The 25,190-nt window shown below is 38.0% G+C and overlaps 2 protein-coding genes across 2 annotated transcripts; both read left to right on the plus strand.

The window, feature by feature from the left end:
* The first annotated feature begins 627 nt into the window (after positions 1-627).
* On the plus strand, positions 628-3,761 carry si:ch1073-398f15.1 (cardiomyopathy-associated protein 5). The gene is made up of 2 exons (XM_038292527.1): positions 628-879; positions 1,301-3,761. The coding sequence occupies exons 1-2, from the start codon at positions 755-757 to the stop codon at positions 3,555-3,557; spliced, it is 2,382 nt and encodes a 793-aa protein (XP_038148455.1). The 5' UTR covers positions 628-754; the 3' UTR covers positions 3,558-3,761.
* Positions 3,762-14,849: 11,088 nt separating this feature from the next.
* On the plus strand, positions 14,850-23,176 carry dtwd2 (DTW domain containing 2). Its single transcript, XM_038292489.1, has 6 exons — positions 14,850-15,071; positions 15,329-15,419; positions 17,229-17,323; positions 17,391-17,589; positions 19,421-19,549; positions 22,516-23,176. Exons 1-6 carry the CDS (start codon positions 14,908-14,910, stop codon positions 22,693-22,695), a joined length of 858 nt encoding a protein of 285 aa, XP_038148417.1. The 5' UTR covers positions 14,850-14,907; the 3' UTR covers positions 22,696-23,176.
* The last annotated feature ends 2,014 nt before the right edge of the window (positions 23,177-25,190 follow it).

The raw sequence follows: 25,190 nt of genomic DNA on the forward strand, positions 1-25,190 counted from the left end.
GTCAAGATGGGGTGGTGAGTGTACATTGATGAGAAAAAAATGAACTTTTTTGATTTTAGCAAATGACAGCAGTGAAACCAAGAATGAAACATTAAAAGAGGTCTGAATACTTTCTGTACCCTCAGTGAATTAAAACAAGTGGTGACAAGAATTCCTCCAAAATGGTATGAAAGACTCCCTGCCATTTATTCCAAACATGTAAAATGATTTATAAAGCTTTTTCCCTTTAATAACTGAATTCATTACTTTAAAATTTTACTCGTGGTTACATTGGTTTGTCTAACTTTAAACTTTGATTATCTGTAAAATTTGTGACAACTAACAAACAAGGATAAAGTGAATGAATCTGTATAGATTAAAAGCACAACTGATACATTCAACACTTGTCTCTGTGTGACCTGCAGACTCAGTCATGACATTGGATACAGGCCACCAGCAATGAGGTAAATATAGACTTGTCAGAAATAATAAAGACCAGATCATTTTAAATAGTAAATTATTTTTGTCCAGGTTGTTAAATCTGACATTATAACATATACAACAAACAAACAGAATCATACTGAATGAACAAACTGGAAGTGAACTCCCCTTCATGCTGCAAATACTTAAGATGAAACTCGGGAAGGCCAGTTTTCTATTTCAAGATTACGCTGAGCATGAAAACTCAACTGGAGCATGCTTGCTCAGAAAGTCTTCAACAGGGGAGCTCTGAAAGTGTGCTGAGAAACCGAAGGAAATCCACTTAGTCTTAGCAATGGCTACAATGACAGAGGATTTATCACGGTCGGACGTTGAACCTGAGATGAAGATGCTGGGGGCAGATGATGCTGGAGAACAAAACGCTGAAGCAAGTGACGAAGTGGAGAACCTTCGAAACAGGTATTATTCTCTCAGAATGTATTCAATTGAAAGTAATGCAATTTTATATAAACTGTTAAGTCAGGGGTGTCCACCTGGTTCCAGAAAGGGCCGTGTAGCTGCAGGTTTTCTTTCCAACCAAGCAGTAGCACACCAGACTGCAGTCATCTCTTCATGTGAGTCCAATCTCAACATGATGACCTGATGAGAAAAATGGTTGGAAAGAAAACCTGCAGCCACACGGCCCTTTCTGGAACTAGTTTGACACCCCTGTGTTAAGTAAATGAGCCCATATAAAATTTATTTTTCGTTTTTATTAGTCAATATTATCCACTTTTATTCTGGGATCAAAATAACTTGTGAAGATGTTGCATAACACCCTTTCATAATAAGATATTTTGTGCTTTTATTTCTGTACATTCATCTTTCTAAATATCTATAGTTTACGTGAGGTCGTCCACGATGACAGCGTCCGACCTAAAATGCAGTGCCTAATGATGGATACGTCTTTCTCAATGGTGACCATGCAAGGTGAGGACAGCGGGATCGCGTGGGAAACAACTGCAAGTCGCTGTGCCACACCGTGGACACCTGAAGCTGGAACAGTGGATGTTACCTTTCCGGCACCTGTCCGACCTGGAGCGTTTGGTTCCCAGCCTGCGGGGAAGATCATTTTTGTCATGGACGAAAATATGATTACCAGACAGAGAAAACCAAAAGAAAGCCTTAGTTATCAGAGGAGCAAAGCAGAAAGACAGACAGAAGACTGGGGGGAAACCTCTGATGGGCGACCTGAGTTGGTGGAGGTGTCTCGACCGAATGTAAAAAGTGAGGGAGATGGAGAAGAAGAGGAAGCGAGTGGTCTTCTTGAGGACAAAGAGCAGAGTTTGTTCAGTATTGTATCAGAGGGTTCGGAAATTCTCAACATTGTTGTCCCCCCTAAATTCGCGACTGTGGATGAAGAGGAGAGCCAAGAAATGGTGGACAACCTGTCGTATTTGGAGGAGATCCCAGTTCCTAAATTCATTGAGGAGACTCAAGAAACCGAGATGTTATCCTCAGCAGAATTAGGTGATCAGTTTCAGTTTTTACCTCCTACTGGTGCTGGTTTAATGGACCCACCAGGGGCTCCAGTTGCCAGACCTCCAGCGAGAGGAGCAACTGGAAATGTGGACTACTTTGAGGCATTCTCGCTCATTGATGCCCAGGCTCCAGGGAGCCCAGCAGTGATCGCACATGGACAAGAGGAAAATGAAACAAAGCCAGCCACTGACAACATGGATACAGAGAAACCAGTGCCAGCTGACAAACATGCATTGACCAAAAGTGTGGATGTGGATAATTCAGACACAGTCAGTTTAGAGGAAATCACCAGTGACCTCCTAGATGATGTTTTCTATGGAGGTACAGAAAGCTACCCTTTAAAAAGTCTTAACAGTACAAGTGAAGTTGGAAGGTCAGAAGGTCCAACATCTAGGCTCGCTTCCAAACCAAGTGGTTCGTCTCTGTTCAGTAGCCAGGAGGACATCCTAACACCGGTCTTCTTACCTGAGGGACCGGCAAAAATCATTGACCAAATATTGCTGGAAGAGCCAAAAGCCATGGCTTTCCTTTACACCGACCTGTATGAGGAAGCAGTGGGCAGCAGGAAAAAGGACGAGGACACGGAAAGCATGACGTCTGAGAAGTCCTTCCATAGCAGGCAGTCAGATCGAGAGGCCAGGGGATATTTAGAGAAATATGTCCTAATTGATGAGACTCCTGCCGTAGAGACAGAGCAGCAAGATACAGATGATTTCACAGAAGAAGATCTTCGGACCCTGCCCCAAGAAATGTATGACTTTGAGGACATTCTGGTTAAGTCTGAAAATGAAAATAAACAACAATCAGAAGAAGTCACAGACTTCTTCAGGTCCAGTGGCAATTCTTCTCCCTGTGACATAGAACCTTTTCCTCGATCACTTGAAGATGACAACGTGCAGGCAACAAGAAAGAGCAGTATCAAGACTCAAAAAAGTGTCACCATAGCTGTAGACAAAGTGCCAGAAATCCCTATTGAACCTCTCAGCTTATCAAGCTATGAGTTGCCATCAGATGAACTAGACTGGGAGGGAATAGATGATGGTCCTAGAGCCCTGGATGAGAAATATGTTGGAGCTCAAAAGAAAGAAGAAGATTGGGAGAAGGAAGAACCAGAGCATGATAAGCCAAATGTCCCCCCCAGGAAAAAGGCACAGTCCTCTCCTAAAACATGCTTGGATCTTACTGCTCTGACTCCGGTTGATATGATTACACAGGAAAAAGAAGAGGCTGGAGGTAAAGAGCACAGGGTGGAGGAGAAAGAGACAGCCTCACCGGCAGAGACTGCAGACGAAGGCGATGGAAATGGAGAGGACAATGTGCCGAGTGGGACTGAAAATGCACCTCTTCAGAACATGGCAGCTGAGCTAACAACCTGGTGTCTGGAGGGGGAAAGCACAAAAGACTCTGATGAGACCACTGTCTTAGATTCAATACCAGGTGAGGGGAAGAAAACAAAAACAGATGCAGAAGAGGGAAGCAGCGAGACTCCGACGGCTACGACTCAATCAGGACTTACAGAGACAGATGTTGAGATGAATAAGGCAGAGAAACAAGATACTTCCACCACCTCATCAGCTGACCCTGATAAAAACAAAAGGCAGTGTGTCATACTTTAGTTTAGCACATATATATCTATATATAAATATGCATACTTTGCCATTTTCAGAATCAGTTTTATACCATGATGTCCGTACAAGTGATCTTTTTCGACTACAAAATGAGCTCAAATTGAAGTTCTGTAAACAATTTAAGGAAATTGTAATATGTGTTGACTGGTTTGCAGAAGAGGTGTGAAAAGGTTTTCAAAATTGAAACCTGTGGAAAAAAAAAAAAAATAATAATATATATTCATATACATATACATATACACATATATATATATATATATATATATATATATATATATATATATATATATATATATATATATATATACATACTGTAAATTAAGAAATAAATAAAAAACTTAAGAAGTCTAGAAAAAAAGGTGAAAAGCTAATTGAAAAGTTAAAAAGTAAAGTAATAAAGTAAAGTAATAAGTTAAAATTATATATTATTTCATTAATGCCTCTAAGGTTGTAGCAAAAAAACAAAAACAAAAAACAAAAACATGTTTCTTTCACTCTGTGTTTTTCATGAATTTCTTATAGAAGCAATTTTGTTATTTTTCTTAATATTTTCGGGCAAGTTGGCGTTTCTTATTACATAAATTTTTGCCATCAAAATATCCATATTTTTTTAATGTTACAAAGGTAATAAAGTCTTATCCCAGATTCCAATTACACTATTGACTTGAAATTTTGATTTACAAAGTATTTCACCGAGTGCCCTATAAATGGTTAAGATCATTTTTGGTTTTGTACCCTTTTTTTTGTTTGAAACGGTACTGTCTGTGTTTCTTTTCAACTGTGTGGCACTTTATACTTTACCTAGTTATTTAGGTTTAATCAGTTTTATTTTACTAGTCTACAGGCAAACCATTTAAATGAAAGTTTCCAACATTGTTATTTTTTTCCCAGAGTTTTACTCTCATTACACTGTCACAAGTACAGCACAATGAAATAAACTCTCTGCATTTAACCCAGTGAGAGCAGTGTGGGTTTAAGGGACTTTGCTCAGGGGGCCAGAGGGTTTCAAACTCACAACCTCAAGATGTCCTATGCCCTAACCACTAAGCTGCCACTCCCCCAATGCTGCATGTTTAATGCCATTCCTCATACACTGATAAAAAAATAATTCAACCATTTTTGGCATTTACTTAATTATATTTAGTTACTTTAACACAGTTGTTTTATGTCCTACTCTGCTAACATGAAACAATTGTGTTAAAGTAACTAAATATGATTAAGTAAATACCAAAGAACGGTTGCATATTTTTTTTCAGTGAATAAACCCGCAAGGTCATTGGCGGGCTGGTGCCTATCTCAGAAGTTACTTTACAAAGACTCTGGATATGTCAATTATTAAGAAATTAAACTCTCCACTAAAGCTTAAGGTGTAACTCTTCCTGATTTAATAACATTTGACCGACCACAGACCAATTTTTAGGATTATCACCAAAGTGGTAGCGTGTTATATCAAACTGGTCCTATAGTAATTTTATTACATATGGAGTAATGTAATGAAAGTAATTTCTCCCTGGGATTATTAAACGATTTCTGATTCTGATTCCTTCTCGATGGGACAGGTGTTGTGAATGAAACGGTGCCCAGCTTGAAAGATCTCCTGTGTGTCGCTGAATGTGTGCATTGATGACTGAAAGACATCTTCTGCCTCCATTTATCTGTTTACTACAGTGCGTTTAATTCCTGTTAATGTGTATTTAAAGACATTTCAATTAGCGGAAAAATTTGCAAGGGGGAATATAAAAAAAAAGTTTAATCACCAAAACTTTCGCGACCCCCATGCAGCACCTCTGTGGACCCTCTAGGGTCAACTGATAGGACAATTCAACTGCTTACAGCAGCACCATTTGTTTTAATACAAATATTGTATTCTGCAAAGCAAATGGCAGTTATACTTTGAACAAATCTGCATGATTTCATTGAATTGACTCAATAAAGTACCTCGAGATGTGTTGTTAATTAACACTATAAAAATACACTAAATTCAACTGAAATTACTGTAAACTTAACAAGCTCAAGTTAAAATGAAAAAAAAAAAAAAAACACATGCTAACATTAGAATAGTAGCCCATAGACCCAGTTTATGTGGTTTTTTCTGCAAAAAAATAATCAAAGTCAAAATAACTTGATTTTAGAGTGATTTACATTTTAAGAGGGAAAAAAAACATATGAAAATGGTTGTTTTTATTAACCTTTGTTTGGGTATGATATAAATGTATGACCTAATGTGAACTGACCCACATAATATGGCATATACAAATAGGCATGTCCAAACCCTTATCCTTTGTAGTGGTGGATTACGTTCTTGGACTGGAGCAGATAATTAACCTGCTAATATTAGCTTGTAATTGTGAAAGGCATTAAAGACCCACACTGCAAAATACAGCACATTCTTGTTTAAGATCTTGAAACTAACATTTAATAGCTCCTTAAATATTTTCCTAAAGATATGATTAAAATCAAAACAACAGTAATTAGGTTACTTGAATAAATCTTTAAAAAACTGCAAATTTTTTAGAGGCAGTGGAAATGATCTTTTACTTTATGTCCAATTGTGTTTCAATGCATTGCTGCGCTCTAAATACCACAAACTATTTTCTTAAAGTGGTTTGACTCTATATAAACTCAAAATCAACAGCTACCCTTACAATGTTTTCCTTCGGGTGAACCAAGTCTCTGTAGCAATAGTGCATGACTCGTAACGGGGGAAAGGTTTGGGTCACAAGTGCAAATAAAAATACTAAAGGACTGAGAGCACAAATGTGACGTCAAGAAGCATCTTCAGCTAAAAATAATCCCATCTGGCTGCTAACCTGACACTGTTTCCCCCTTCCTTTCAAGCCTCTACTTGTAAACAGCCACGCAACAGCAAGCAATGCTGTATGCGCACATCTTCAGAACAACCATGTTATCAATAAGGGGCTTTATTATGCAGATTTGAAATGAATTAAGAATGTGTCTGCTCTGAAACAATTTCTGCAGAGTCAATTTCCGTTTTTTTCCCACAGTGTCAAAATATATATTTTGTCTGAAAATCGTTTTCATGGATTTTGTTCCCACAGTCCGGCCTTGCATGAGAATTTGCTCTGTTGTGCCACAAACTGTGAAGCTGGTTGCAAAGGTCTCCTCTGGAACTTGTTTCCAAAAGCTGCACTTAACCTAAAAGAGAGGAATAAAACACACTCATCTTGCTGCACAAACACTGTATATACATGACAAGTAAACAGGAATTACACATACCTACATATTTAAAAAGGAGAAAAGTACATGGTATAGTGGAAGATGATCTTTTTCCGGGTGGATCAACAACATAAGTGGTCCTCCTAATTGTCAATCATTCTGGTGATATGTTTATGTAAGGCCATCCTTCGTGTTTGTCCCTGAGATCAGTGGCTCTTCCCCAGTTAGCTATCTTTTTCTGCACATGTGCACTTTCAGGCGTATATGTGTGGTGAGCTACGCTTTCTACGGCAGATTCTTTCACGCAATGGCGTACACTGAAAGCACAGGTCACGCTTCTGACTGATGTCTCGGTCGCAAAGTTCCTACTTCACAGATAAAGCCTGGCATGCTATTTGGAGTAATCCATTTCACAGCACTGCTAGTAAAACAAGTTGAAATGGGCTTATTCATGCTCTCGCACGCGTTTAATAGGCGTTCCCTATTGGGTTGTGCAAGTGTTTGTTTGTTTTTTTTAAGTGGAGAGGGCTGGTCTTTTAAAAATTTTGCAAAACTCCTCCATTACACTTTTAAATAGCAGAATAGCAGTGCTGGGCCAAGGTCAAATGTTGCTATTTCCCTTGAGGCCAATCACAAACCAACCACAACTACAGTGCACATTTTAGGACATATATGGTTAAAGGAAAAAAGTTGTCAGGTCTGGAAAAAGTTTAATTCTGGCCAACCAGGCAGATATTGAGTTTAACAAAGCTACATAACTGCCTTAAAACATCTTCAAACTTTATTTGGGGTTATATAAAGCGAAAATGTATTGATTTTTAACCACAATCTTTGTTACCGTCGTCCACCATTGCTGTCGTATCTGACCAATCTACTTTAAACCAATAATTACTCAGGAAGAGGAGGACCATAAAGCTTTACCTTTGCTTTCCTTTTGCTTCATTTGTGTTTTGTTGAGTTGCCTTCAGATTATGACATTTTCATTGCAAACAAAAATACATATAAAAGCAACTTAAACTTGCCATGAGTCTAGTTACGAGCCTGAACTGTTTAAAATCATTCTCATCTGCCACTGTTGCAAATTGATGACATATTTGCCTCAACTGCAGCAAATGTTGCAGCAGGGTGGGATCCCGAGTATCCTTTGTGGTCCTCCATTTCCCACCTGTCATTTCTGGTCAAAGCAGATTCGTCAGCTACGGTGGAAAATTGTGGTTAAAAATCAATATATTTCGCTTTATATGACTAAAAATAATAAATGAGAATGGGACAACTTCTTCCCTCCAACGGAAAAGGAAAGCACCTATTGCTATGGCAACACAGTGGCACCCCATTGTGACATAAAATCCAACATTTGCCCCTTTCTTAAAACAAATACATATGGTCAAATAAAGCTATTTAAAATAGGATCTTCCTTTTAGAATGTTTTTTTTTTCATATACCTTACTTGTGATTTTCTCTCAGCGTGATGAAAATGCAGCAAACCAGTGGAACTTCAATTTGGAGGAACGCGTTACCTATGACATTAGGTCGCCGTTACACCTCCTACCAAATTCCATCGAGCCAGCACTTATGCTCTCTATATAAGGCCTGGACGGTCCACTCGCCCCTACCCCCTATGTGGTTTGGGATGGCACTTAATGTGGCGGACCCTCCGCGGGAAGCTCAAACGGAGGGTTAGTGCTCAGGGTTAGTGTTTATTGGTCGGTTTGGGATTGGGCCTATGACTGAATTGTAAGTGCTTGGAAGCTGAAAGCAGAATCCCTTCTCTGTTCATTGATGGCATTTCTCCATTCACAAAGATGGCTTCCTTGACCCCTCTTTCAAACTATATGTTCTCTGTGTCCAAAATCTGGACACTTTGCTCTTTAAATGTGTGAAAGTTCAAGTGTACAGCTGAATCTTGCAAAGTGCTACATGCTCTCCTATGCTGTGCCATGAATTTATGTAGTTGTTGTTTGGCTTTTCTAATGCAGGAGGCTGTCAACAGTAATAACTCGATTACTTTATTGCAAAAAAAAAATCTTGGAACAATTTTGGCTCCATTGGTTGGAAACACACCACTCCACATTAAAAAACCCGACAGACTTGAAAGCCTGATGAAGCCCTAAAAAAGACAGATCACATAGCCTATGCACAACAAAAGGCTCGAACAATCCAGAAGAACATGGCAATCCTTTTTAATTTGCATCTGACTTTAAATGTATACAGGAGGATGGACCTCCAAGCTGCTTAAACACATCAGTGCTCCAAATAGAGATTGCTCTGCTGTAAGCATGCAGAATTGACAGAGACTCCTGAAAAGTTGCCGAAAAGTCTGAGCAAAAGTCCGGTTTCCTTCACTTCACTGGTCAAAAGGGCACAGAAGTGCTTGTACTTCCTGCGGAGGATAAGAAGAGCCCACCTGCCCCCACCTGACCAGCTGTCTCACTGTGTGGTGTGGAGGCTGCAGCGCCTCTGATTTGAAGAAGGTGAGGAGAGTAGTGAGAACAGCAGAGAGGATCATCGGGGCTCCTCTACCTTCTATAAAAAACATTTCATCCCAGCGCTGCGTGCCCCGAGCCGTAACATCATCAATGAACCCTCAAAGCCCCACCATGGACTGTTCTCCTTAATGCCATCTGGGAAGAGGATTTGCAGCATTTCATGCAGGACCAGCAGGTTCTGTAACAGCTTTTCCCCCGCTGCCATCAGACTGTTGATAAACTCTAAATCAAGTCACAAATCGAGGCTCTACAACACACTGATAACATCATACCTAACAGAACTCAATTGTTTTCTACTGCATTTTTGCACCATATTTATTTATCTTTGCACTGCTCTGAACCCTCCACATCAATGTCTTTTCGCACCACGTCTCTCCCACACTGTTCAGAGGTGATCACTGTTGCACTTTATGAATGGAAATGTTCTTTTTAACTGCTAAGCTACTGGTCATTCACTGTCTAAAAGCTGTATAAACGAAATTTAGTTTCGTATACACATTGGGCCGGATTTATCAAGATCCAACTTTGCGTGCAGTAATTTGCGCTCGCAAACTGAAATTTTGCGCGAGGGGCTGAACCATGGTTTGCGGGTGATTTAACAAGAGTGATTGCGTAACTGGTGGCAGGTGCAAAACTGTTGGAGACACCCTATTTAAATGATGGTTTTGCGCGTTTTGTGGTTTGCGGCAAAGTAGTTTGTAGTTTGTACAAACTAGTGCATTAAGAATTTTAAATCTTACAGTGACCCCCCCCCAAAAAAAAAAATAAAAAAAAAAATAAAAAAATTATATATATATATATATATATATATATATATATATATATATATATATATAAAGAAAAAACTTTGGCAACCTTTATTCCCTAAGGTGGTATGTGGCTGAATTTCTACTTCACTGCAGTAAAAAAAAACAAAAAAACTGGTGTTTTGTATTGGCCTGTAGAAAAATGCACATACCAAATAGCTCACAAGAAGTGACTGTGAATGAGATTACTGCGCGTACGCATCCACGCAGCATTGGCATGTTGCTCCACAGGCGCAGGGGGGAGGTAGGGCGTCAGGGCGACATGGCATTTAGAACGTCGGACAGCACTTCTGAAAAACGAGATTGGGAGATCCCAGCTCTCGCTGCAACCGTACGCTGGAATGACCCAGATGCAAAAAAGTGCAATGTTGCAAGGAGTTTTGTGATAAGGGCTTGGTCCTCATGACGTAAGCACTTTGCGTCGCCGCCATGTTGAATGCCTCTTTTACCGCGGCTCAGACTACTGCCTATGACTACCGCGTACTGTACTCCCTCTCAGCCGTGTTTTAATTTGATTAATTTCACCTTAACTTGATTTCAACCATGGTTAACCGTTGCTGTATTGTGGGCTGTAACCATGGGAAAAACATAGAAAATGGGTTAACTTTCCACCGCTTTCCTGCCTGGAGGCGTAACCATGGATACCAAGCGTCAGAGATAAAGAGTCGTCGGCTAGCTTGGATCGCGGCTGTAAGACGACCGAACATAACTTTCCACAGTATTCCAATGTCATTGAGAGTGTGTTCCCTGCATTTTCATTCTGGTAAGTTAAAGATGCACGGTTTTATTTTATAGCCTACTTTGTTTCTTTCCTTCAAAGTTGGGATCTTTTACGGGAAAATAATAAAAACGGCAGCGGGAAAAGGCTCAAATACGTGAGAAACCCGGAGGGTTGGCAGTTAACGTTACTAACTACACCTTTGAAACACATAGCAGCTAGTTTAAAGTACATTACATGCGTGAGTGGTTGTTAGCATTAGCGGTTAGCAGTTACTAAACTAGCAGGTTCCAGAGCCCGTCTGATTACAGCTTACCTTCGTACGGATTACTGTGTTCCCACTGTTTGCTGGCTTTATGATGTGCAGCTCCTAAACCCATCCATTCATGAACTGCATATGAGACTCCAAGGACTTGTAGCTTGGAACTGTTTTGAAGTATAGGCGCTCACTCATCGGTGCTCCACTCATTGTTTGGAACTTCATATGGATCCAAATGATTAATAATGCTGATTTTGTCAACATACCGGTCCGTGGCTTCTCTATTTAATGTGTCCCGGTAAATTCCAGATCCTTTTCGGGATTTTAACATCTTTTTTCTCTCTACTTCTGTCTCTTCTTTCAACAACAACGTTGTATCAGAGCTATGTTTACGTTTGCGTAGCAGTCAAAATGGCTGCGACGTCCCACAATGCAACGTGGATCCCGAGCCCTATTGCGTGGGTCCTCCTTGTGGCTGGCTCCAAATCCATTCGGAGTTCCCCCAACAGCTCCAAAATGGCAATGCTGGATAAACGATATGTTTTGATGATCGTTTCCTCGTTCATTCCAAAAATATTCACACGGAGTGAAAAAATACGTTTTCTGCGTCTCCTTGCTTCATTTCGATGTCTCCTTCTTGCGACAATAACCGCTGCCATGTGTGCGCTATTACGCATACAGACCATTTGCACCTTCTTTTGAAACATGTTAAATATAGTCAGATACTAGTGATGGGTCGGGCAACACCGATGCGTCGGCGCATGTGTCTGTCTCATAGAGCGAAACCTGTGTCGACGTGTGTATCGCTACGGAAAAGTCACGTGACCGAAACAGTTTCCGTATCGGTCACGTGACCGATGTTTCGAACTGATTGACAAGCCTTTATAAGGATGCGCATCTGCCAACGAGATGCATCTGCCAAAACAATCTTGCGTGTTTTGCGAATATAAAATTCATCAAAAATTATGGAGCTTCCTCAAGCAAAAAGAAAGGTTTCTGCCGTGTGGGACCACTTTGATGTCATTTCGGAAAATAAGGTATTTGTTTTAATTTCCTTGTTTCATCCTGTTCCTCTCAGAGTTTCCACTTGATTCATGTACTAAAATACTATTTTTTTTTTTAAGATGACCTTTGGGAACATTTTGATCTCGAAGTGGGGAGGCAGACCAAAAGTGCCACAGCTGATGCCATCCTTGAGGTGCAGAGATACATGGCAGAGGGCAATATTGCGAGGTCCCAGGATCCTCTTGTATATTGGAAAAACTAAAGGACGGTTTATCCAAACCTCTTCCGCCTGGCCTTAAAATTTTTGTGCACTCCAGCTTCATCTGTGCCGTGTGAGCGGGTGTTTTCCACAGCTGGAGAACTAATATCAAAAAAGCGCAACAGACTGAATTTCAAAACTTATTTTTTTTAATAAAAATTTGTAAAAAAAAAATACCAGTGAACAAGCATCTTCATTTACTACATGTTTACTTAGACTTAGACTTAACTTTATTAATCCCTTGGGATTACTCCCTTCGGGAAATTGTATTTCCAGTAGCAGGAAAAATTGCACATACAAAAAAATAGAGGATGTTTAGACACAGTATATACAATAGAAAAATAAAATCAATTAAATAAGGTGTAGGAAGATGTATTGGGGGATGAGGATAGACAAATAAATACAGATTAGAGATTATTAAATTATGATGCAGGTTCTCATTATTCATTGACTGTTTCTAAAATATCAAATATGTTTTAATAATAATACAATGCATCATACAATGAATTGCATCATATTAGTGTATATAATAGGTCATCAAATCAGTGTCAGTTAACTCTGTCAACTAGGTTGCCAGTAGGGATTTTTAATGTCCAGCAGGTGTCAGTATTCAGTGACACAGTATCAATACAGTTTGGTAATGTGTCGAAACGTTTCATGACGCCTCATCAACCCATCACTATCAGATACCGTTAGCAAAATTGCTTTCAGGTTTAATAAATCACTTTGCGAGTGCTAAATTAATATATTTACATGTTCTCCTCCTACAAGACGCACTTTTGCGTGTAAACGCCCCATATTGCATATTCATTGCAGAAAAAGTACTAAATGGATAGGCGCTATTTAGCACGTTTTAAAGACCAAATCCTTTTAGCACGCTGTTGATAGATCAGTTTGTACATTTTTAGCGTGCGCAGTGAAATAGCTCACGTTTTTATACACGCAAACCTTTGATAGATCCGGCCCTGTGTGTGTACAAAATTACAATGAATTTTGTCTATGTCTTCCAATTTCTGCCCGTCCGTGGTTTCCATGACCTGGATGACTGAGAATTTACACAGGTATATTTTATTGAAGACAAAAACACAAGAAAAGGGAACGTTTTTGATTTGTTAGCTGGATCTTATCAATAATTTTACCTCTGCTGTCGTTATGGTCACCCGTTGCTGTGTCGTAGGGTGTAGTAGCGCAAGCTGTGACTCGACGGGGGAAAAAATCCTAAATGGATTGTCTTTTTACCGTTTTCCAACCTGGAGGCGTCTCAATGGAAAACAAATGTCCTCCATAACAAAGAGTCGCCGGCTAGCATGGGTCGCTGCTGTAAGACGGCCAAATATAACTTTCAACTCAATCCCAGTGTCCATGAGAGTGTGTTCCCGGCATTTTCATTCTGGTAAGTTACAGAACATACATACAACATAGTACCATGGTAGGACAGTCATATATCATCAGAATGTAACTACAGTATCCCAGGACACGTACAGTCAGCACAAGATTTGTTTAGATACATTTTTGATGTTTTACGTTAGTGCCTGCACCTAGTCTTACCACCACAACAAACACCACACCATGTTGAGACGGTAGCTTACCTTGGATCTAATGACTGTGTTCTCATTCGGTTTGATTACTTCCATGTCGTGAACTTTTCCATCTGTCAGCTGTTTGTAAGCCTCTAGCGACTTGTAGCAGCGAAATTCTTCATGTGTGTAGGCACTGACGCCACACACTAGATAGGAAAATATGTCCTCCCTCGCAAACGGCGGTAGAAATTCTTCCCCAACGCACCACTCCTTGCTTGCTACTTCGTAGGGATCAAGTCCGTTTATGAAGCCCATCTTTTGCAGATAACGGTCCCTGGCTTCCCTCTGCAGTGTGTCTCGGTATATTCCGCATCCTTTCTTCGCTTTTAACATCGCTGTTTACTCGTCTCTGTGCTGTTTTAGGTCTTTGTTTACCGTAGCAACTAGCTGTCAATATGGCGGCGTACCCAGAATGCAACGCGCTGTGCCCGTCCCCTATTAAAAAACGTATTAGTGGATTTCATAGGGGGAAAAAATTACCTGCATCCAAAGGAACAAATTATTTAAATTTGGTAATGAACCAAATCATATGCAACTTCACAATTTGGGGCAAAATCTGCTGGCTATGCTTCTAGTTTCTATTCTGTTTTTTGTTTATTTGTTTGTTTTTGGACATTTAATGTTTTTAAATCTATATTCATTGATATTTATTGCACTCCGAATAAATTCAATAAATTACTGTGAAATGTAATTGTTACTCTGCATTGAGTAACTTGCTGGTGATGTTTGTAATTTATCATTTTTAAGAATAATTTAAAAAAATTCTAGTTGATCTATTTCTACAGCGGATATCGGCCCTCTTCTCCATTCAATCGCGTATGGTGCGTTCCTGTAAGTGGGAAGATTTGTTTTAGTTATGAGAAAAAACATCTTAAACCTTTGCATTCAGCTACTTGATCCTTCATCTAACCACATTAAATATGTGTTTAAACCCTCGTTTATTATTTTTTTAATCAATAACAATTACTTGAAAGTATCATAATGCAGAGACTTTATTTTCCGAAGTACGTGAACGCAACATTGAGGTTAGCTCGTGGCCAACGCCGCAATGGACAATGGTCCATGTTTGTGCTCTACTGTCACGCTGGAGGAAAACGGACTAACGGTTTGTGACAGTTCTTGCACGGATGATGAATTGGTGGACGCTTTTGGAGACCTGACTGCCCTCCCGGTTGAAGTTGAGGAAAGAAGACCGACCTGTTTACGCTGCCGGTGAGCTAAATGAATGCTAAGCTAAGCTAGCTAGCCGATGTGTTACAGCACTCCGAACGAGAAGCTAACCTAAAAAAACAAAGAAAATAAAGTCTGCCTCTTATTCACGCTCGTGCGTCTGGCATGTTTTAATGAGGGTACAGATTCATATCGTTTCAGAAAGCTGAAGACCAGCTGAAAACAGAGAGATGGGGGCTGTAGACGGGGAAATAACTGGGATATCTCAGCTTCACGTCTTCAACTTTCCTCCCATATAGTCGCCCTCAGAAGGTGTGTCTCTGTCCCTTTCTTCCTCAACAACCACTGGAGGTGTCCACATGTCTGTACGTAGTGCAGCACCCTGCAGAGGTGAGTGGGTTAATCTAACATGGATGCGTTCAATGACTTTAGTAATTTTGTTCACATTCTAAATATAAGGTATTGCATTCTGAAGTGTTCATCTTTTGATTCTGTGAGGATGCAAGCGTTGCCAAATGCTTTGCATAAAAATATTTGTAAACCAGGGCTGCAACTATCCCTTATTTTGCAAATTAATCTGTCGATTTATTTTTTGATTAATTCATTAATAATGTGATAGCCATGTGATAATTTTACGAATTTAAAACAGGTGAAACTAAAACTTTTCCATTGAGGGGTTCTGGATACATCATATTGACAGATAAAAAAAAATTTTTTTGTCTTTATTGCAAATGTTTATATAGTTGTTTTATAATTACTGCTCTAAATGGGTCACTCTGTCAGCTTAAGGATTGTTTTACAGTTTCTATACTCCAGTTAACGATTAATCGTTTACTAAATTAGTTGATAATTATTTCAATAAGCGATTAATCACGATCAGTTGTTTTCAGCCCAAATGTAAACGTAGGTATTTAGCTCTCCATTTCATCGGTTCATTAAATAGACATTAATAGACATCTGCACAGTTAACATCTTGACCTTTTAAACTTGAATGCATTGAGTTTAGTTCAATGATGACTAATTCAAAGTACTGCATCACTCTGAAATGCTAACGCTGTAGAGATTAACTGCCACTACTAAACACCATCACCAATGTGAAACCCAGTGATGGCAGCCTTATGCTGAGGGGGATCTAGTATTCAGCAGGAAGGGAAAATGAAGGGATGTATGGACAGATCCTGTTATAGAGGAACACCGTTTTTTTTTTTTTTTTTTTTTACATTGGGCCCTTGATTTTACATTATTACATCATGTTCTACTCACCCATATGAGTCTTGTGTCAGTTGGAGCTGCTCTGAAGATATTCCGTTAGGTTATATCCAAGTAATGTCTTCTTATGTGCAGTCGACTTGAAGGCACAAACTAAACTGCTCATAATTTATCATTTATGGTACGCCAGCATTCATAACATGTAGGTTAATCACTGTCAATCAGACATCCGTGGTTATATTTTTTATATTTATATGTTTTAAAAACAAAGCGGCACGTGTATGACGTCATCAGCGTGCCGGCTACCTAGGCCTGTCCCGATAATCAATAAATCAATTAATTGCACGATAAATAAAAACTATCCACGTCAGAGTAAAAAGGTCTTCAAACAATATTAACGTTTATCGCAATAAGTTTTCAGACAATTAATCGTTCAGCAAAATTTGTTGTTGTGACAGGCCTACGGCTACCATTCATTCATCCTGTCCGCTAAACTGCAGCTAGTTTAACTCACATGCCTGGAAGATGTCTAGTGCTACTACCACAGATGATCTCGCTCTCAAAATGGAATTGAAAGATTTAGATTAGCTAGCAAAATGAATAGAAGGGGTAGAGCGTAGCCGCCTGTGGCCCGGGCTGCCTGTCACAATTCCAGTCCGCATGCGCGGATGACACTCTGGGGGGCCTAATACATACGCACAACAAATGTTTTCGATTTCTTTCTGCAAAATAATTTGAATGTTTAATTTTCTGATACATAATTTTGTGCCATCTTGTTTCTATTCCATTCAGTTAATTTAAGTTTGGGGTTGAAATGAGGAAAAACTGTGACAAAGAGGCAACATTTTTCTTTTAACCTGATTCTGATAGTGGTTTGAGAGCTTATGAAAGCTACTGTAAGATCTATTTTTTTATTTTTTTTTTATGAAACTAGATGTACCAGATGATATCAAACCTATTGGCTTTAATTTTATTGTCTTCTGCTTGCAGGAAAGCAGAGTACTTCGAACTGTGCCTCTTTTAGCTGCATGTTTGCCACAAGGAAAATGCAACGTTATAGTAGGAAGGAGGTTTAATGAAGAAAAGTAAGTAGGCCACCGTAAAAATTAGCCCAAAAATCGCTACATTTGCTCATGTTTTTTCCACCCTCAGGCATCCAGAGCTAGCTGCTGTGTGTCAGGATGACCGAACACTCATCCTATACCCTGGACCTAAATCCCAGAACCTGGAGGAATTAGTGCAATGCCAAGAGGTCGCCACCGTGAAACATAATGTGATCATCATAGACGGGACATGGAGCCAGGCCAAAAATATGTTCCTGAAAAACAGCATGTTTCACCTTCCAAAACAGGTGTGTGAAACTGTTTTAATTTACTTTTATTAGGTTCACCAATACTATACATTTATAGTGATCATATCATCATGAAAAATCTCTTATTTATTTTTAGCTTTTATCTATGCAACACTATTTCTTGATCACAATCACACATAGTGGGTTTTTTTTTCAATCTGAATGACAGATGGATTCAATTTTATGTATCAGAGGACGCTGCCCTTAGTTACTGTTTAGAGTTCCTGTCAAATCAATTCATTTAATGGGACAATGCAGAACCTTTCTACGATTAAAAATGAATGATTCATGTTAGAGATAGAGGTGATGTCACACTTGTGAGAGATTGTACCCAACCATTTACCAGCTTTGCAGTCAAGCTGGATTTCACTATTTCTTTAAAACAGTCAAACCATAATTAGAGAATTTAAATTGGACATTATTGTAGCACCTTGTGTTCGTAGCTAGCATGCCTTCCTTATTTTCCTACTGTCGTCAGGTTGTGTTGGCCTGAGTGAACAGCTATTGTGCCTTTTTGGAGAATACAGTGTTGCAAAAAGATTCTGTTATTTCTGTGCTTCCTCTGACTTCACTACCTTATTTTTATTTAGAAATAAAATAATATTTTTCCTGCAGCAGCAAAAATCTGTGTATGGTTCATTCTTTGTTTTTTTCGTTTCAAAACAAAAACGAAAAAACAAAACAAGCATGTGGTTTTTCTGTTTTTCCGTTTTTAAAACCTAAATCGAAAAAATGAAAAATCGAATTATTAGAAAATGAACAGCGTTTGAGTTTTGTTTTGCCATCTAAATGAAAATAAAATACGGTTGTTGTTTTAATATGTAGCGGTACCGGAAATGAAGTAAGTCGCCAAAGAAAAATCATTTACAGTGGATGTAAATGATTTTCAAAACAAACCATTTCTAAACAAAAGGTAATGGCTGCACTTGAACTGCTTTCTGCATTGATTATCAAACTTTTTGTGAGAGGAAAAACACACTCTGAAATCAGTGATGCTTTGAGCCGCCATGGAGCTCCACATTACTCGGTAATGAGTGTCAGAAGGTTTTGTATGGAACACAACAATGTGTCGGACGCAGACGGATCATTAGCTCTCAATGAAATGCGTCGAAAAAGTTCCTCCTCTTTTGAATAGTAATGGTGGTTGGCAAGAAATTGAAGGCGTACATTACCGCCACCTGCTGATAACTAAAAAAGTTATCTGTTGGGAGTTCAGGTCTTCATTTCCGGTTCTGCCACAAGGTCCGTTGAATTAACAACAAAATAAAAGTTTGTCTTTGGTTTAACCATTGCAGTTAAAAAAATTCCCAAAACGTACACTTTTTTTTTCATTTTTGCAAATGCCGTTTTTCTAATTTCGTTTTAAAAACGGAAAAGAAAAAAAAACACATGCTTGTTTTATTTTTTCGTTATTGTTTGGAAACGAAAAAACCAAAGAACGAACCATACATGGATTAGCAAAGCATATTGTCAGCAGGGCTTGCTGTTTTGTTTGTTTGTCGTTAACTGTTTGGATGAAGGTGGGATTTTAGTTGATCACCATGCTTTGCAAACCATCAGCTGTTTTCTAGATGTATTTAGTTTACCGTTTAGCTCAACAAAGCATTGTTTCTTTTAAAAACCACAGCATATTCTCTTTCCAATAAGCCTCTCTCTGTACAGACAGGTCAGCGCTCCTAACATCAATCATACATTTGCTTTCCTGGCATTAATATACATTTAGAAACCACTTTATAGAGATAATTGAATTTCATCAAGTAGCATTTATCTTATTCACATCCCAACGGTAAATCCAGAAGAGCTATTGATCCCTTCTGCTTTGATTCATCAGGTCCAGCTGAACAGGACGCTGTCTAGCCAGTATGTGATCCGGACACAGCCTTCCAACATCTGTTTGTCCACGCTGGAGTGTGCTGCTGTGGCTTTGTCCATCCTGGAGCAGAAAGATGAGATCCAAGAGGTGATTTTTTTTTTTTTTTTTTTTTTGTCAAAAAAAAAATTCTAGTAATATTTAAAACTTTTGACAATCATGTTGGGTTTTTTGTTTTTCTATCAACCATTGTCTAAGTTTAAAGTAAAGCAGCAACCTGAACGAATAAGAATTTCTCTGTGATATTCAAGAGGCAGTGGTAATTGGATCAGGAGCACATAGTGTTTTCGAATCACGCAGAACCAGAACCAGGCTGTGTGATAAAATACCCACACATTATGAAAATATTAAGATCCTGGTGGTGTTTGGGGGAAATTATCCTGTTAGTTTCTACCATAGGACGCAAATATTTTGACCTAAATAAAATGAAATAAAAAATAGAAGCACATTTTTGGATCAGTTAAACTTTTGTAAAAAAATGTTAATCTAAGTAATTATTATTATTTTTTTTTAGATAACTGTATGTTCCCCTAATTTACTACGTCATGTTAGACAAATTACCAAATAAGAAAGGAAAAACAATAATAAATTATCATCTTATTTTAAGGGCAACAATACTCATTTAAAGGACGGTTCACCTTATTTACCTGCTCTAGTTAAGGGCATTTACACAGATTTTTAGGAAAGTTATTATTATTATTTTTAGATCACTATTTGCAGGAAAAAAAGAAAAAAACTTACCTAAGCCTGTAGATGTGTTTCAATCAAAATGCATTTTTAATTTTAAAGTATCACAGAAGAGCTTGATGGAAATGGCAAAAATGAATAAACTAAAAAGTTTGCTAAAAAGTTTTTATGCTCGGTTGAAGTGGTTTTAGGCTTTTTTTGAAAAAAGTTTAAGAGATTGAAACACATTTTTGAATAACTTCTAAAGTAGCAAATATTTACCTCCATAACTGATCAGCCGTTTCTGCCTCTGGCGTTGTAAACGCAGAATTGGAATTAAACTTCTCTCTTTGATGATTGGCATGAACCATGGCTAATGCTAGCTGGCATGATAAAGGAAGTACAACTGGTCCGTTTGCAACACACCATTATCCATTGAAAACTTCAATCCATCACTGAACTATGGTCTATGCTAGCTTGCTAACTCTACTTCCTGTTTACTACAACTGACCATAACATCAGCGTGTGACGCTTCGCACAGCCTCATCAGAGCCTCGGGGATAGGAGAATTGTGCCACTGGAAGACCAAGCTAGTTAGCTTCCTATTTTGTCAAATAGTTCCCGTTGAAAAATCAGGCAGATCTGAAACTTTTGGTAATTATTTCACTAAATACACAACTATTACCGAAAGGTTGACCAATGGAGAGGTTGTACTCATTATATAGTTCTGTTGACCATTTGAAATTAGCTTTTTTATACTTACGCACACACAAACAAATATATATATATATATATATATATATATATATATATATATATATATATATATATATATTATTTTTTTTTATTGCATCAATTACAGGGTCTATAATTAATTACCACTTTTCCAATTCAAAACCTACTTTTCTTTCTCAATATTGAATAATTATATAAGCACAACAACACATATATTGTTTTTAATCCAACCATTTACGTTATTCGACCATCAGATTGGTCAAAGTTAAAATATTTAAGCTTCTTTAGAAACTCCTGATATTTTATATTTGTGTAAAAAAATGTATTAAAATTACTTTAATAGAGTTCTGAAGATTACATTAGAGAACATTAGTTTTAGCACATAAACATTAGTTATAGTACAATCTCTCCTACGCAAAGTGAAGTGTGCAGCATTTAGTGCAATTAAAACATTTAGGCCACCAATATTGCTTTTTGTCATTAAGCCAGTTACACAAATAAATAATGTTCATTGTCCTGACTCCTGGCGCTTATTATGGTGAACGTTGATGCACCTACGCCATAGCCTAGGTGTCCATATCGATTCGAGATATTTGGTAAGTACACCTCACTGCAGAACTCGTATTTGGTTAAGCTTTTATATTCCTGGTGGACTAACACCCGTGATGCTGTTTGTGCATCAGTTTTACAAGAAACGTAAATAACAAAATGAAGTTGATCGCGTTACATTTTTTGTACACATCACATTTTTTTAACGCATCAAAATGTTTTATAATTAATTAATCAAAATTAACGTGTTAAAGTCCCAGCCTATATTTGGAGAGGCTAATGTTTTATTTACAGAGATGAGTAGACAACCTAACTATCATTTTCTACCAACATAATAGGTGTTAAGTATAGGTGGATGCAGTTTTATAAATACTATATTTGTTTTATTGCATTGCATTGTTTATAACTGAGCATGTAACAAATAAAATGTCTATCCATCTCAAACATATTCTTTTATTAATATTACTTAATGCCAGGTAGAAATGGAGAGTATGATGGCATATTTAAGTTCTGATCTATTTTCGTGTAGTTCAGCATGGTTTTCTAACGTTTATGGCAATGCTAGCATGAGCACCTAACTTCCCTCGAGCTATTTAAGCTCCTTGGGTTGCTGCTTCTCTTTGAAATGTTACCAGTTGTCGTCAATGGAGTTGTCAGAACTCCCTTATCTCTATGGCTCTGGGTCATGTTAGAGTCCTTCAGTGGAGGGAAACATGTCAAGTAGCATTTTGTTTTTTAAACATTCTCAAACTTTGCATCAAATTTAAATAGAAACACTCATCTGACCACAAAACATTTCCTCAAAAGGCATTTTGGTTTTTCCATGTACATAGCTGTATACTTCCGTCAAACTTTTGAATATTTTGAAGTGGGTGAAGTGTTTTTTTTGTTGTTGTTTTTTTTTATTGCCACCATCCAATTCAGCCTGAGCAGCATCTTTTATTCCGTGGTTGACTTAAGCTTTCTGTGCTTCGTGTGTTTTTTGTTTTTTTTACTATTTCCTAATTTAAAAAAAAAAAAAAATTTTTATTGTTTACATGCATAGGTTGTCATGATCCTATTAAGTTTTTTTTCTTTTTTTTTTCATCTATGTTTCATCCTGACAGATACTGCTGAGGCCTCTGAAAGCCCTGTGCTCCTTCCAGCTACAGCATGGCGCTCAGATTCATCACAGCAAAGAGCATCTCCTTAGGAACGGCATGTACGACAAACCCATGCCAAAAAACAAACGCAAGATTAAAAGAATGGAGAAACTCATGACTGACCACAGCATCTGTCCAAGATGAGACCTAGAGAAGGATCTTAGAATATCTTTGCACACTTTTTTTCAACAACTTTTGGACTGAATCATCTTGATACAAATGTGCAAATAACTGGACTTTTTTTTTCATTGTTTGTTTAGTTTTTTTATGCTTGTTTTATGTTGAGAATTTGAATTTATATACTGAGTTTTAAATCAGAGACTGAAGTTTTACTTGAAGTGTTTTACAACAAATGAGATTTGTTAGTTTTTTGTTTGCTTTATCCAGGAGTTGTTTACCCAAAAATACGGTAAACAAAGGGATGCTGTTGTGTATAGTGGTAGCCTTTCCTATATAAGGGCTAGGATTATTCAATGTTTTTCACAAAACAAAGTCTTAAAGAAAGAGCAGCATTTAAGTACAACAATTACCAAAGCTGTATAAATGTTCATCTTTTTAGTGTTCAATTTACTAACTGGATATGTAAATAGATCACTTGTAAATAAAACCTGTTTGACCTTTAAAACGACTCAATTTTTTATACCTGTTTGTTGAAATTAATCTAAACAAATCAGTGGAATGAAAAATATGAGATGGGAAAATTATGTTTAGCATTAAAGGTGCAAACGCAAACCTTTCTGGCAAATAGAAAAAAAAAATATGGCGATGGCTAAGTTTGCAAATCCAGCATAAATATCCACATGTAAGATATATCCATGTTTTATATTTTTTGTAATGTAGGAGAAATATTAAACAGCAGAAGAATTAGGAAAAGCTTTTTCCTAGTTCTTCTGCTGTTTAATATTTCTCCTAATTTAGTATTTTATATGTATGAGAAATTAGTTTGGGTGATAAGATGGAAGAAAATAAACAGTTATAATAAATCTAGAAATAACAAAAAGACGGAAAATTACCTTTTATCCTGGTAGGAGAAACATTTAAATGTTAAATATTACCGTAAAAGAACTGTGATGTATTTGAAAGACTTAAGGTGTTGAAATATTTAATTTTAGTTTTATTTTAATATAAAACCGACCGTAAATAAAATATGCTTTAGAGATATTTAATATACTTTGAGACTTTACATAAAAACAACTACAATAGCAAACAGATGGTTTTATAATTTTGAAAAGGTAACTCAAATTAAAGAACTTGCACAAATTTTTACACAACAGATAGTATGCAGTACTTTTAGATTTGTTCAAATGACAATATATACAGGTGCTGGTCATAAAATTAGAATATAATGAAAAAGTAGATTGATTTCAGTAATTCCATTTAAAAAGTGAAACTTGTATATTATATTCATACATTACATACAAACTCATATATTTCAGATGTTTATTTTGTTTAATTTTGATGATTACAAATGACAACAAATGAAAATCTAAAATTCATCATATCAGAAAATTAGAATATTACTGAAGACCAATAAAAACAAAGGATTTATAGAAATGTTGGCCAACTGAAAAGTATGAACATGAAAAGTATGAGCATGTACAGCACTCAGTATTTAGTTGGGCCTCCTTTGGCCTGTATTACTGCAGCAATGCGGCGTGGCATGGAGTCGATCAGTCTGTGGCACTGCTCAGGTGTTATGATAGCCCAGGTTGCTCTAATAGTGGCTTTTAGCTCTTCTGAATTGTTGGGTCTGGTGTATTGCATCTTCTTCTTCACAATACCCCATAGATTTTCTATGGGGTTAAGGTCAGGAGAGTTTGCTGGCCAATTAAGAACAGGGATACCATGGTCCTTCAACCAGGTACTGGTAGCTTTGGCACTGTGTGCAGGTGCCAAGTCCTGTTGGAAAATGAAATCTGCATCTCCAAAAAGTTGGTCAGCTGCAGGAAGCATGAAGTGCTCTAAAACTTCCTGGTATGTGGCTGCGTTGACCCTGGACCTCAGAAAACACAATGGACCAACACCAGCAGATGACATGGCACCCCAAACCATCACTGACTGTGGAAACTTTACACTGGACTTCAAGCAACGTGGATGAAGTGCCTCTCTTCTTTTCCTCCAGACTCTGGGACCTTGATTTCCAAAGGAAATGCAAAATTTACTTTCATCAGAGAACATGACTTTGGACCACTCACCAGCAGTCCAGTCCTGTTTCTCTTTAGACGCTTCTGACGCTGTCTGTGGTTCAAGAGTGGCTTGACACAAGGAATGCGACAGCAGAAACCCATGTCTTTCATACGTCTGTGTGTGGTGGTTCTTGAAGCACTCACTCCAGCTGCAGTCCACTCTTTGTGAATCTCCCCCACATTTTTGAATGGGTTTTGTTTCACAATCCTCTCCAGGGTGCGGTTATCTCTCTTGCTTGTACACTTTTTTCGACCACATCATTTCCTTCCCTTCGCCTCTCTATTAATGTGCTTGGACACTGAGCTCTGTGAACAGCCAGCCTCTTTAGCGATGACCTTTTGTGTCTTGCCCTCCTTGTGCAAGGTGTCGATGGTCGTCTTTTGGACAACTGTCAAGTCAGCAGTCTTCCCCATGATTGTGTAGCCTATAGAACTAGACTGAAAGACCATTTA

The sequence above is a fragment of the Cyprinodon tularosa genome, unplaced genomic scaffold (genome assembly GCF_016077235.1).
Source record: "Cyprinodon tularosa strain WSP-4 unplaced genomic scaffold, ASM1607723v1 ctg313, whole genome shotgun sequence".
Classification (NCBI taxonomy): Eukaryota; Metazoa; Chordata; class Actinopteri; order Cyprinodontiformes; family Cyprinodontidae; genus Cyprinodon; species Cyprinodon tularosa.